This window comes from Eptatretus burgeri, chromosome 5 (assembly GCF_056783735.1).
Source record: "Eptatretus burgeri isolate ZD-2024b chromosome 5, Ebu_testis_v1, whole genome shotgun sequence".
NCBI lineage: Eukaryota > Metazoa > Chordata > Myxini > Myxiniformes > Myxinidae > Eptatretus > Eptatretus burgeri.
This window is the reverse complement of record NC_140965.1, coordinates 104,214,334-104,228,060: the sequence shown is the minus strand read 5'-3', so window position 1 is coordinate 104,228,060 and position 13,727 is coordinate 104,214,334. Positions and strand designations below refer to the sequence as shown.

General features: G+C 43.8%; 1 protein-coding gene across 2 annotated transcripts in view; it reads right to left on the bottom strand.

The window, feature by feature from the left end:
- The window catches only part of LOC147027101 (uncharacterized protein C05D11.1-like), a 141,001-nt gene that overhangs the window by 104,285 nt on the left and 22,989 nt on the right, over nucleotides 1-13,727 (bottom strand). The window contains exon 8 of one of the 2 annotated variants that reach the window (XM_085883268.1): nucleotides 4,651-4,761. The exons of the other annotated variant lie outside the window; for it this stretch is intronic. Coding sequence (XP_085739394.1) covers nucleotides 4,651-4,761 — 111 coding nt within the window. The remainder of the gene's footprint in view (nucleotides 1-4,650; nucleotides 4,762-13,727) is intronic. 2 annotated transcript variants of the gene reach the window in all.

Genomic DNA, 13,727 nt, shown 5'->3' with positions numbered 1-13,727 from the left:
ATTTTATCTCTACCTTTCATTATCTTAAACATCTCTATCATATCTCCTCGAAACCATCTCCATTCTAAGGTAAAAGCCCTGTCTCCTTCAGCCGCTCCTCATAGCTGAATCAATCAGCCCGGAATCAATCTACGAGCCCTGCGCTGAACCATATCTTCTGAACTTGCCTCTGTTTACTCCAAGAGGTTCACACATATTGTTGCGGGCCGGGTATCGGTGATGAGCACGACTGCTAGATGGAGCAGTAGAGTCGGCTCCACCGAACACACGGAATTTAGATCGTACCTTTTCGGAAATATCCGACAAGTACGGGTCCCTTACCGGACCATGAATCGTCAATAATTACACCACGTGGTACAGGGTTATTTGCCAATCTTCAAAATACCGAGAGCTCCAAGTGGCGAGTTTACCGAGTATTCACACCCTCCACGGCACTCGTACAGAACGAGTCGCAAGCGTGCTCGAACCGTGTGCGACCCGAGCGGATGATCACCGAGATCCGTCGGTCCAAATGTCCCCTTACGGCGGCAACAATGGCCTGGGTAATTCTCCAACATGAGTCACGCTAAACCAATGGAAGAAAACACAGCAACGAACTGATACATTTCACACATGGGTTTATTCATAATGGGGGGAAGGAGGGAAGCACGCTAGAAGGCAGAGTTATCCGACGAAAGAGATGCACGTATGTACAGCAAGGCACTTAATTTATTACTTACCAAACTGGTGACACACACACACACACACACACACACACACACACACACACACACACACACACACACACACACACACACACACACACACACACACACACACACACACACACACACATACACACACAACGGTGGCCACAGCCATTATTGAGGCCTCCAGCTAGGAGGGAAAGTCGAGCTGAAGACCAGAGCCTGCCTCGGACCTGTCCACCTCGTGTGGTCTTCGAGCTGATTCGAACCAGCACCAGCGAGAGGCGAGCCAAATCCAGACACCAGTGAGCCGCGAGCGGCCTCCCAAGCTCCGCTCAGCGCTCGTGCCGACAACCAAACCTCTCGTCTGTATCCCGAACCGTCGAGATCGCAGGAGGTTTCTTGGCCACCTCTCAGAGTTGAATGTCAAAGCAAGGGCCGACAACTCCATGCCTGTTCAAACTGCCCGTCAGATCGACCAGGACCCTGCCTGCTTGATGGTCATCAACTATATTAAACTCTCGCAAGTTCACCGACGGAGAGACGGCGCGAAACCCTTGCGGTTCTTGTCCCTGCAGGATCTCCCAAGCTCTCTCCGGAGGTCCGAATCGCGCCGCACCCTTATTCACACTGTCTCTGGGGGGGGGGGACGCGTCTGCCCTCCCCGCCTCCCTCACTGGACAGTTTTGGCGTGCAGAATCGCTCGTCGCCCTGCCATTGGCCAGAATGAACGGCAAATCCGTTGATTGGCTCGGGGGCGTGGTGATGTCACGTGGACCCCTTTCTCCCTGTCGTGGGATCTGATTGACTGAGCAGCAGTCACCCCAACCGTAGCATGCTGATTGATCAAGGGCCGCCGCGAGGCTCCTCCTGAACTCCACCCACCAAACAGACAGAGGAACATTATTCTGCGTGGGCTCCGTCCACCAAACAGCCAGAGGAACATAATCCTGCGTGGGCTCCGCCCACATACGTGCTGACATGCACGTAGGCAATGGCGTTGGTCGGAGTGAGGTGAAGGTGATGCTGGCGTTGTCGTAGTTATGAGGGGTGTAAAAATGAAAGAAAACCTTGATTATCAAAGTAACTCACAGTGCAAGTACATTTATTCACCCATTAAATGAGGGATGGGGACCCTAACTAAGGACACATACTCCCGATATAACTGTTCTATAGTACCTGTATGTTGAGTGCTCAAGGTTTCCAGATTCACAACAATATGACGTCATAGGTAACATGATTTGGCAACCATATTGGATTTGGCCTAAAACCGATAAAAAAATCTTCTCCTCCAGAAAGGCTGAACAGATCGAGGAGAAACTTCACATAAATGTTCCCCAAGTCCTGGGTGTACAAGTTTGTTTCGGAATAATTGATGTCACGTGGTTTGGCAGCCATGGAGACAGAGACACAGAGAGAGAGAGAGAGAGAGAGAGAGAGAGAGAGAGAGAGAGAGAGAGAGAGAGAGAGAGAGAGAGAGAGAGAGAGAGAGAGAGAGAGAGACAGACAGACAGAGGGAGACAGAGACAGAGACAGACAGAGAGACAGAGAGAGGGACAGACAGACAGAGAAAGACAGACAGACAGAGACAGAGAGAAACATGTCATGTGGAACTGAGTCCAGGCAATATGTATTCACTCACCTCCAAAGTTTTATATATACTCTATACTAGACGACCCGTGAACCCGTTAGGCTCCCATTGTGACAGCGGTTGATAAAAAAAAATCATAAAAAAAAAACATAGCTCCAGTAAACTATACCGCTGAGGTTGTTTGCATTGATCAAATGCTCCCGAAGAGAACTTGACTGAATCGGGAATTGATTTTTAAATAATTTTTGTTGCCTGATTTGAACGCAACTTGATACTGCACACTGCAGGAGAATGGTGAGTAAGGTGGCCCTAAAAAATTTGCGCTATCTTGTACCATTTTGGCTGTATTTCAGGAACATACAAACATACATACATTCATAAAAGATGAGAGTTTTAGTAATATATATATATATATATATATATATATATATATATATATATATATATATATATATATATATATATATATATATATATATCTCCACAAACTACTCCAAAGTAATAAAACGAATTAAAAAAAAAAATGACAGAATGTGAATAAGTTTGATTAACAGAGAAAAATCAGATGATTCTAAGTTGCATCCGTATTCAAAACCTTTGCCTAATTAACCCAAAATAACTTTAGGAACAAATTATTTGAATGAAAGGTTGCAAAATAAGTCATGGGATTAATGTGAAAAATAATTTTTCTTCCAAAACAATCTTATCTTTCGTGGCCCAGTCAAAGCCCTGACTTGGACACACATAATAAATAATTCACCTGTTGGTAATCAGTGGTTTCCTGAAAAATTAAGCTCCCCCCCTTATCTTTGGAGTTTTAAGGTGCAACTCACTTGGTCAACCAACAAGGCAAACATGAAGACCAAGAAGTTTTCCAAAGAAGTCAGACAAAGTGCTGGAGAAGCACCGTTCAGGAGAGGGTTAAAAGAAGATTTCAAATTCACTCATTATCCTTTTGAGTATGGTGAAATCCATTATTAAGAAGTGGAAGTTGTATAATATCACCCACATTCGACCAAGATTAGGTTGCCCATCCAAACTCAGCAATCGGGTAAGCAGGAAACATATTTGAGATGTCGCTGTAAATACACCAATGATTTTGAAAGATCTGCAAGGCTCTACGTTTGAGATGGGGGTCAGTGTTCATTAATCAACAATATCCCGCTCCTTTCACAATGGCCTCTCTGGACAGGTGGCAAGAAAGAGGCCATTACTGAAAAAGGTGAATCTAAAAGCTCATATGGAGTTTATGAGAAAGCATGGAGTTTTGTAATATGCATGGAGCTCGTATGGAGTTTTGTAATGATACTTCAGACGAGTGGAGAAACGTTTTGTGGTCAAATGAAACACAAGTTGAATTTTTTGGTTGAAATTCAAAGCATTCCCTCTGGCGCAAGCCTAACACTGCACATCACCCAGTCAACACCATCCCAAATCTCAAGCATGGTGGTGGTGGCATTATATTATGGGGCTGCTTTTCATTAGCAGGGACTGGCAAGTTTGTCAGAATACAAGGCACAATGGACAGTGAAAAGTACAGGAGAATCCTTGATGAAAACCTGCTTGAGTCAGCCATGAATCTGAAACTGGGTAGAAGATTCACATTTCAGCAGGACAATGATTGGAAGCACAAAGCTAAAACCACACTGGAGTGGCTGAATAAGAAGAAAATAAATGTTCCTTAGTGGCCTCGTCAAAGTCTAGACTTGAAGTCAATTGAACATTTATGGCAAGACTTGAAGACTGCAGTAAAAAAAAAACTTTTGGAGGATTTTGCATTGATCAGAAAGATCGTTAATGAAGATGAGAAGCAGGATTGGGACAAAGATACTGATGTGGGGCACTTCAGGCTAGACAGAAAGAGGTGATGAGAGGATCCTGGTGGGAGACACGTGGGATACAAGAGCAGAGGAAGTCAGTAATCTATGAATGGAGTTTGCCAAGGATGCAGTTGCCTGAAAGATGGCAGAGAATGCTGAATGCTAGACTACGTCAAATGCACAAGGTAAGCGAAGATGGGAAGAAAAAGAAGGCAAATGAATGTACGAGTAAGCGTTAAATGGAGAGCCCTAAACAGCCGAGGGAGAGCACAGGAGATCAAAATAACCAAACAGGCATGTAAAAAGACAGCAATTAGCAGACGGCACAGACAATTGATAGTAACAAAATTGGACAACAATCGATGGCAACAGAGACAAATCTGAAATGGTCGAGTAAACAAACCTTGGAAGGAAGTCACTCAAACTTAAGGTTCATAGCGTGGCACAAGCACATGCACACCTTTGCTTTTCCACAATTTCCCAATTGGAACATAAAAATACACAACAACGGGCAATCACACCAAAAGCTTAATGGGAATATGCAAAATACTACCTTGTTACAGAATGGCTCTGCTATTTCAACCAGTTCTCTCTGGAGGGGAGAAATTGGCGTGTCTGTCAAATACTCCATTAGTGTTCCAATTGCTGTCATTTCAAACAACTCCTGCAACAAGGTACAAGGTAAGCAAAGAGAAAGTCACAGCAATAAATAAATCCTTAAACTGAGATTCATACAACATTTGACAATATGTGAAGTGGAATCTACACCAATAAATGTCAGTGTGTATATGTGTGTGTGTGTGTGTGTGTGTGTGTGTGTGTGTGTGTGTGTGTGTGTGTGTGTGTGTGTGTGTGTCAGTGTGTATATGTGTGTGTGTGTCAGTGTGTCAGTGTGTCAGTGTGTCAGTGTGTCAGTGTGTCAGTGTGTCAGTGTGTCAGTGTGTCAGTGTGTCTCCTCCATATCTCCTAAACCATGAAACCTAGCAGCCTGAAACTTTGCATGCATACTAAAAAAAACTCCAAGGAAGTGCAAGAGTGAAAATAGATGTTTGCGTTAATTAACATGAAAACACTCATTTTGAAGATAATCAATGACCTTATTTAATTATAGCCTTTATCAGGTGCATCTTCGGCCACCTCACTCTCTATGGTCTTAAGGCATATCCTGGGTTTCCGTGTTGGGGTCTAAAACCGCCATGTTTTTTGGCCTGCTCAACCATGCCTTGATTTGGAACAATGATTTCTTAATGATAAATTATTTTTTTCCCCACTTTCCTCACTCATATTATCGAATGCCTGTTCATCATAGCTACGAATCAATGGGTATATTGCAATGCTTATAAATGCCCAGAAACACCAGCGTTCATGGCTTCATTTCATTTTTGCACATGCTCTAACCTCGAGAACCTCTTACACGAAAACGAATGACAAAATTTAAGCTCCAGAATTGAATTTAGGAGCAGTTCCGACTGCTAAAAAAAAGTGTTCATTTGTCCAATTCGGATATAGTTTGAACATTCAGACATAGCTATCACTTGCCAACCATTTAATTGGCGTGTTTGCTTGAGTGCTTCAGCCGCTTGCTGAGCACCCTCCAATCGATGGTGGTACATTTCATTTCCTGATTGGGATGTAGAGTCGGCAGTTGCTACAAGGTAGAGGTACATATATGGGTATATTTGGATCTGTAATTTAGGGACTCTTCTCGGGTGTGTGTATATGTCTGTATGCTTGGTTACGCAGGTACCGTGGTCGCAAAGTTTAATCCCGTATCTTGGATGTCTAAATATTTTAACATCAGCAGCATATGAGCAATCATGTTTTCCTTTGTCCTCATCACTATTTGTTAAGCAATTGATTATTAGCCCCCATTGGACTTAGTCCAAAACGGGGGATTATGGATTTGGTCTCGATTTTCGTGTCCGTGCGTGCGTGCACAACCATATCTCGGACATGTATGGACCAATTTTATTTGTTCTTGGCACAAAGACAACACATGATGTTATACATCTGGAAACCATTTTTATTTTCGACAACAGATCCAAGATGGCCGATGTGAGGAGTGCTATGTTATGGTCGCATCCGATCCATAAAATGAATACATATATATTAGTTAGATGAAGGGATTCGAACCCACTTTTACAATGCTCTGTAAATGCTTTGGTTTAATGCTGTCAGGCAGTTCATCATTGGCACAGGGCTGCACCCGACTGCACAACCCACATTCCACTTCTGAGAAACTAATAAAGCTGGGTTCATTCAATGTCACTAGGGCTGGGCTCTCACTGTGATACCAAAGCCAGACCTGTCTTTCTCTTTAGATTTATGTGAACTTAAAAGGGATTTCTGTTTGTCCTGCAACCATCCCACAGTGATAAAACTTTCTGTACGTGGGAGAGGGACAACTGTTATGCCCTGAAAAATGAGCTCTTGTCACACCAACTCGGGTTAAAGTATAACCAGAAATAGATTGGAATTAGAGATAGATTGTATATTAGGGAGAGTTTTTTAATGTAAAACTCAGTGTGGTTTTGGGAGCTCTCCACTGTTGGTTGAGCTGCCAACACCAACTCCGCTGGTGTGTGGTCCTTCAATAAAGCTGCATTTTGGTGAATCCTCTTCTGCTGACTCTGTTCATACCGGGCCGGAGAACGGAGTCTTCACAGTTGGCACCCCAGATACGGGACCTCACAGACTCTGAAGCTGTGGACCAGAGAAGCTCCGATTGGTGTCCAGCACTTACAAGGTTCTCAGCTAATCGGTGCGTGGTGCGCAACACGTCGGGCTCCTGCAAAAGGACAGCCCTAGTTAGGTAAGAACTGTACACCTGGCGGAGAGAGTTCCTTTGAACGCAGCTCCAGGATCTGCTGAGGGGACGAACTAATAACGGAAAACATATGAGGAGAGTCAAATGCGGTTTTATTGAAGGACCACAGGGGCTGTCAGGCTTGATGTTTGTTGACTGGGAAAGGTGGTGGATAAGGATATCCAAGTGAAATAAGGAGAGACAAGTTAAAGTCTTTAGCTCTGTGGTAGGGGAGTATGGCCACTTGAAATCTTTGATGTTTGTTGACCGGGAAAGGTGGTGGATAAGGATATCCAAGTGAAATAAGGAGAGACAAGTTAAAGTCTTTAGCTCTGTGGTAGGGGAGTATGGCCACTTGAAATCTTTGATGTTTGTTGACCGGGAAAGGTGGTGGATAAGGATATCCAAGTGAAATAAGGAGAGACAAGTTAAAGTCTTGTGCTCTGTGGTAGGGGAGTACAACCACTTCAAATCTTTGAAATCTGTGTTTTGTATGAAGAGGATAAGGATATCCAAGTGAAATATGGAGTTGCATGTTTGAGTCCTGTATTCTGTGGTAGGGGAGTATAGCCATGTGAAGGTTGTTGTGTGAAGAGGATAATAAATATCCACGTGAAATAAGGAGAAAATAGGTTCGAGTCCCGTTTTCTGACTTGGGGTGTGAGAGACAGATAGGTTAAAATCGTGGAAGAAGGCTTAAAGGCTGTTGATAAGAACGGGACCCTGGTTCCATTAAGTAAATGGAGAAACGATTTAAAGCCATCAGGCAGTTGATAAGGTAAGAACATAAGATGGGGAATAACTCTGCAAGGAACATAGAGTTACCCAAAGTAAAGGAACAACACTTAAAGTTATCGGTGAAAGCGGAAAACACTGGAGAGCGTTAGCAGCGTGGCTAACGGAGTCACAAGGTTAACGAGCCAGGAGAATGGCTAAGTGGGAAATAGATAAGTGTGATGAATGTTTGTAGAGTTACCTGTTTGGACATATTTGTGAATACAATGTAGTTGGAAAGGTTGAGTTTGTGTTAGATGCAAGTTGAGTGTTCCAACCTGGAACTTGTGTGTGTGTGGAACACAGTGTGTGTGTGTGTGTGTGTGTGTGTGTGTGTGTGTGTGTGTGTGTGTGTGTGTGTGTTGAACACACACACAGTGGATATACAAGCGCGAGAGAATTAAAATAAAATCTGCACTAAGCTTGAGTGTGAAGCAGGCTCGCAAGGTCTCTGTGTATGAAAAGGCAAATCCGATCTGAAACCTACTCTTAAAGAGGAAAATATGTCAAGCACGCAGGACGGTTATGTGTGCGAGGACTCCGTGAAGCGCCACGGGTGGTTTTTGCAGGCACAAGCAGAAGGCTGAGAATTATTCTTGCAAAGGACGGCTTATTGTGAGGGTTTAAGAGATAAATGAGAACATTTTACAAGGTTTTGAGACGTCCTTTATAGGGTTCTATAAAAATTCCGATGAGAAACGAACGTTATCAACATGTTGAAAAATATTTGTCACGTGATCGTTCGCGGTGAAGCAGGCGAGTCAATGAGATGTATAAAGCTCGACCGTGTGCGTGATGACGCCATCGCACATCGGCCCAGCGCCCTCGCAAGCTCGAGAGTACAATTAAATCTAACCATTAAATTGTGGTAATCTGTGTTTACCAGTCAATTGTTTGGTAATCCTTCCTTTCCCCTCGTCATATTACAAATTCTCATCCAAAATTAAAATGAAACGAATAATGAGGGAAATGTAAGAAGAAGACCACACAGTGAATAGATCGGGAAGTAACGTATTATTCTGACTTGTAATTGTGTTGTTGTGGTTTATCGGACGCGTTTTTGTCAGACACGAGTGAATTGTCACCGCGTCAATAAACGCTTTTCCGCTTCCGGTATGATGGAGTCTTCAATTACATTCAGGATACGATAATATATGTTGATTTCCGGTTGTTGTTGGTTGTGAAACGTCCTTTCCGGCCTAACATAACATGAAGTTCTGAGTATCCGACTCAAGCAGGCAAAGAGGAAATGAATGGTAGACCAAGAAAATTTACGTTTGTTGGGAAACGGGGTCAAGGCTCTGAAAATTGGTTGGTTTTCGTCTCATTCATTACAAGTGCACTGTAATGAATGAATAATGAAAACTATAATTTTTTGAGAACAGCAACGGTATAATGAATTGGTGTGAATGAACTAAGAATGAATGAAATTAATGTGTGTTGAAAATCGGCACGATTGGAGGAAGTTGTGGTTGATCCTTGATCGGTCTGCCAGTGATGACTCGCTTGCCCAGTAAGACACCTCGGGAGTTTGGTGCTTTGCTTGTGGAGCGCCAGGGCAAAGGTTTACAGCTAAACCGGGTGTACATCCGGGGCGTGCTGAATCGACCGTGCCAAAAAGTGCCGTGTAATTTACGAAGTCGAATACAAACATAATATGTAGATCTCTACGATTTAGGCATGATGTATGATCTCAGGCAAGCTCTCTAAGGTGACAAATAGACCGGTTATCTCAGGCTTGAGGTGAATACTATGGCGTCTCGGGTTGCGATGTGTTATGGTCGTGTGACAGCTTGGCTGCCGGGGGAGTTATCATTTCTTGAGGCGCGGCTGTGTCAATGATGCAGTGCCCCTCTACCAATACACACACGGGAACTGGTACTCATTTCGCCAGCCTCGGGAGGGATGACAGGCTGAGTCAACTCCGTAGTGTATTAATTCAGCGGCCGACGGGGATTGAACTCAGGACCCAGGCAGCTCGAGCCGCCAGCCCACCGCCACCGCACCCACCGAGCCAATACCAGGCTACTAGTTACGTTTTACCTTCGAGCAAGTAAAATTACCTTTGAGTTTGAGAATTCCACGAATGAATCGTTGTTACAGTTGAAATAAAACAGATTGTTTTTATAAGACCTTTTATATTGTAAAAACATTCGCACTGTTTCGAAAATATATCACACAAGTGATAAATGCTCGTTTCCTGAACGGAAAAATTAATCGCTGCAAGAGAAGATTGTGAACAGCCGCCAAAAACACCACATTGACGTTATAAACTGCACAACGGTAAAATTACACTCGAGAGAAAGAAACGAGGCCTGTCAACCAGCAGAGAGACAAGAGGGGCCTATTGTGGAAGGAGGGCGAGCAAATAGTCAACACAATTTAAGACAGACTGTGGGCTTGCTCTGCTGAGTATAATTGCTGATTTTGAACACACCATGGATCAGTTTGCATCAGTGAAGCAAGGAGTTTTAATTTGTTAATTGAAAGATTAATGATTTTTGTTCTGATATTGTGGAAAAATATATTTGAAAGATGGATGAAAGTTGTTTGGACCAAAAGCACAATCTCAAATTGCCAAAGGTATTAGCCAAAGGCAAAGTTGCAGCTGTGCAGGACCCAAGTAACATATCGAGGGACATGTGTTGTGAGGTGATGGTTTGTGGGCTATTTTGGATGTTCAAAGGTGTTATGTGTAATAGGAAAATTATTTTTATTTTGGGAATGGCTGGCAGTGGGGGCCATGGGTGCCTGATCTGTGTGCGAATCTAGCAGCCATGAGCACTTGACATTCAGGTCCACATAGCTCAGTAATTTTATTAAGTACAGGTGGATGGATATCTCCCTTTGTCCTATATCTAATGGGAATTAAGTGTACGTGTGCTGCGAGTTGTTTTGTAGTTGGTTCCTTGTATTCACCAACAACGACACTATCCTCCCTGGTTTCCGTCCACCATCGGCCTTTCTGACGTGCATACGTGCCGAGCGCCTGTGGGGGGAGTTCTATTGATAACCGACGCTACCCTCAGACCTGGGGTTTGCAGCAGCATCGAGTTGCAGTTTCGAGTACCACCGAGCCGAATCATCAAGGGCCGCATGAGGCGGGAAGGTCCAAGGAAGCTTCTCACCTCCAGCTCACCTTCCTGTCTGAGTTAGGGGTATCAATAAAGACCCGACGGGGTCCATTTATTTTTGGGGCGTGTGTGTCTGGTGCGAGCCAGTCCTTTGGGCAGCGCCTGTATGGGTGTTTGTGTAAATTTCCATTTATTTTATAATGAAGCATAAAAAAACAGGACTTATGGGATTAAGATATATTGGGTGAGTTGTGGGGAGTAAGAGAAAAAAGGTGTTTGCTCGTGTGGCTCACAAAAAGTGGCCATACGAGAAAAAGGAGGGGGTGTAGAAGGTGTGCTGCCTTTTTGGCTGTTGGTTGCATGATTGGTTGAGGCATGGCTGTGCCGCTGACGCGGGGCCTCTATTTATGGGCTGAGTCGGCCCTCTGGGGTTGGTTCAGTCGCGGGTGATGAGCCAATATTAGATTGTAATAATGGTAAAGTGTCTGTAAAATATATGGGAAAGTACATGAAGATTAATTTTTCTACTGTGCTAACAAGAGTGTGAAAAATTTGGGCGAATTGTACAAGCTCTGGTGTTGATGGACAGTAGCAATATGGAGAAATTTGAATTGCAGGCAACTAACATTACGATCGAAAGATGTTTGCCAATTAATCAGGCCTCCCTACTGCCAACCGGTGACGAGGGAGGAAGCACATGTGTGTGAACGAGTGCTGGTGGAAGAACTGAAGGCCAGACTGGCTTGCAGGGAGTAATTCCACATTTTGGGATTCCAATACGATTGTCATCGGACCAAGGAGGGTCCTTCACGGCAAAACTATTCGGTGAGCTTGGGAAATGGCAAAGTATGGTCAAATGTGACCAAGGAGGGATTGTGAGGAGTGCTATGTTATGGTCACATCTGATCCATAATTAATACACATATATTAGTTAGATGTAGGGATTCGAACCCATTTTATATACTCTGCAATGCATTTTTAAAAACTCTCTATAGGTTCAATCACACAGCTTCTACCAGTTAGCTCATTCTGGTCACCTCACACAGCCCATGCTTGGGAAACTAAAAGGGTTTTACTTTCACAGTGATAACAAGCCCTGATAATTGCCAAAGAGAAATTCCTGGGCCCTAAGATAAGCTGTTTGACTGTTCCACCCTCCCTTGGGGGAGGGCAGGGAAAGTCTGAGCTCATACCTGAGTACACATTTGAAGCTCTTGTCACACCAACCAGGGTTAGAGTATAACCAGAGATAAATTGGAATTAGAGATAGTGTGTATATATATATATATATATATATATATATATATATATATATATATATATATATATATATATATATATATATATATATATATATATATATATATAGCGAGTTTTTTAATGTAAAACTCAGTGCGGTTTTGGTCGCTATCCAATGTGCTGGTTGAGCTGCTAATATCACCCCCGCTGGCATGTGGTCCTTCAATAAAACTGCATTTTGGCGAATCCTCTTCTGGTGAGTCTCTTCATGCCGGGCCGGAGAACAGAGTCTTGACAACATATATTTCATGTCACTGAATTCAACCAGCCATTTATTTTGAGGTCAACATTGGAACAAGGTCAACAACTAAGGTGGTATTTCTAAAATCTTCAATTTTTTATCTCATTGACTTGAAATGTGAAGAGGATTTGAAGATAAAGCCAATGAATTCAATCACAAATGATTTTTGACGTCAACATAGGCCAAAAGATCAACATTGGTCGAATTTCTAAAATGGTGAATTTTCATCCAATTGACTTGAAATTTAAAGAGGAGTTGCATATTTGGTCATTCAATTCAACCACCAATTATTGTTGAGGTCAAATTTGTTTTACGGATTTTGCAAGCATCATGCTCTGCACGACGTCTTTTTTTTCTTTTCTTTTTTTGTATACCTTGTCGAGGCTCGTATGAGAGCTAACGCACAACGCACATCAAGGGGGGCAAGAGACAGGAGGGGAGGGAGTGGGAAGGACAAAATAGTGGGGAACAGAGACATTTGGAGATCTGTGGAAGGGAGAGGTATGGGACGGAGAACATGGGAATAGAAGATGGACATTACAGGGACTTTCAGGAAGGAAAGCAGGGAATTTGAAGGAGGTGGGCTTGGGTGGATTATCGGGGGTAGAAAAGATCGAGGATTTGCATGGGGGACGATAAGAGGTGGTGGTGAACAGCTGTTTTGAAGGCCTGGAGGGAAGAATGGGAATGAATAGAGTGAGGGAGTTTATTCCAAAGGCGGGGAAAAAGAGGAATGAAAGAGTGAAGGTGAGCAGTGATTCGTGATTTTGGTAGTTTTACCAGAAGGGGGTTGTTGGCGGACCTTAACCGCCCTGCGAAAATGTGGTGGGGACAAATTGCAGAGAGAGTAAGGGGGGTGGGTCGAGGCTGGAGAGGAGACGGTAGAAGACAGAAAGACCACCGACCAACCTGGCGTGATTGAGTGAGAGGCCCAAAGACTCAACCTCTGCGGGAGATGCAAATGATCCGAAATGCCTTGGTTTCTACAGCGTGAAGCCAAGAAAGTTGGGAGGCAGGAGCACCAGCCCAGAGGGGAGAGCAGTACTCCATCAGGCTGTGGACAATAGCTTTGTACATGGTCAGGAGCTCAGGTGGGCCGAGGAAGGACCTTGCACGACGGAGGATTCCAAGTCGGCGACTGGCTTTGGAGGTGAGGTTTGAAATGTGGCTTTCCCAGGAAAGGTCATGGCAGATAGAGAGACCCAGAAGCTTGAAAGAAAGAACTTCTTCCAGAGGATTGTTGAGAAAGTGGATGGGGGGGGGGTTCTAAACGGTCCTTTCGAAAAGACATAGTGAGAGTGTGAGATTTGTCCGGGTTGAAAGACATGTGCCACGTGTTGGACCAGTTTGTGATTTTATCCAGATTAGCAGTGAGCGAACAAGCTGCTGCTTACCGGTCTGAGGGATGACCGATGGTACGGCAGAGGGTGGAGTCA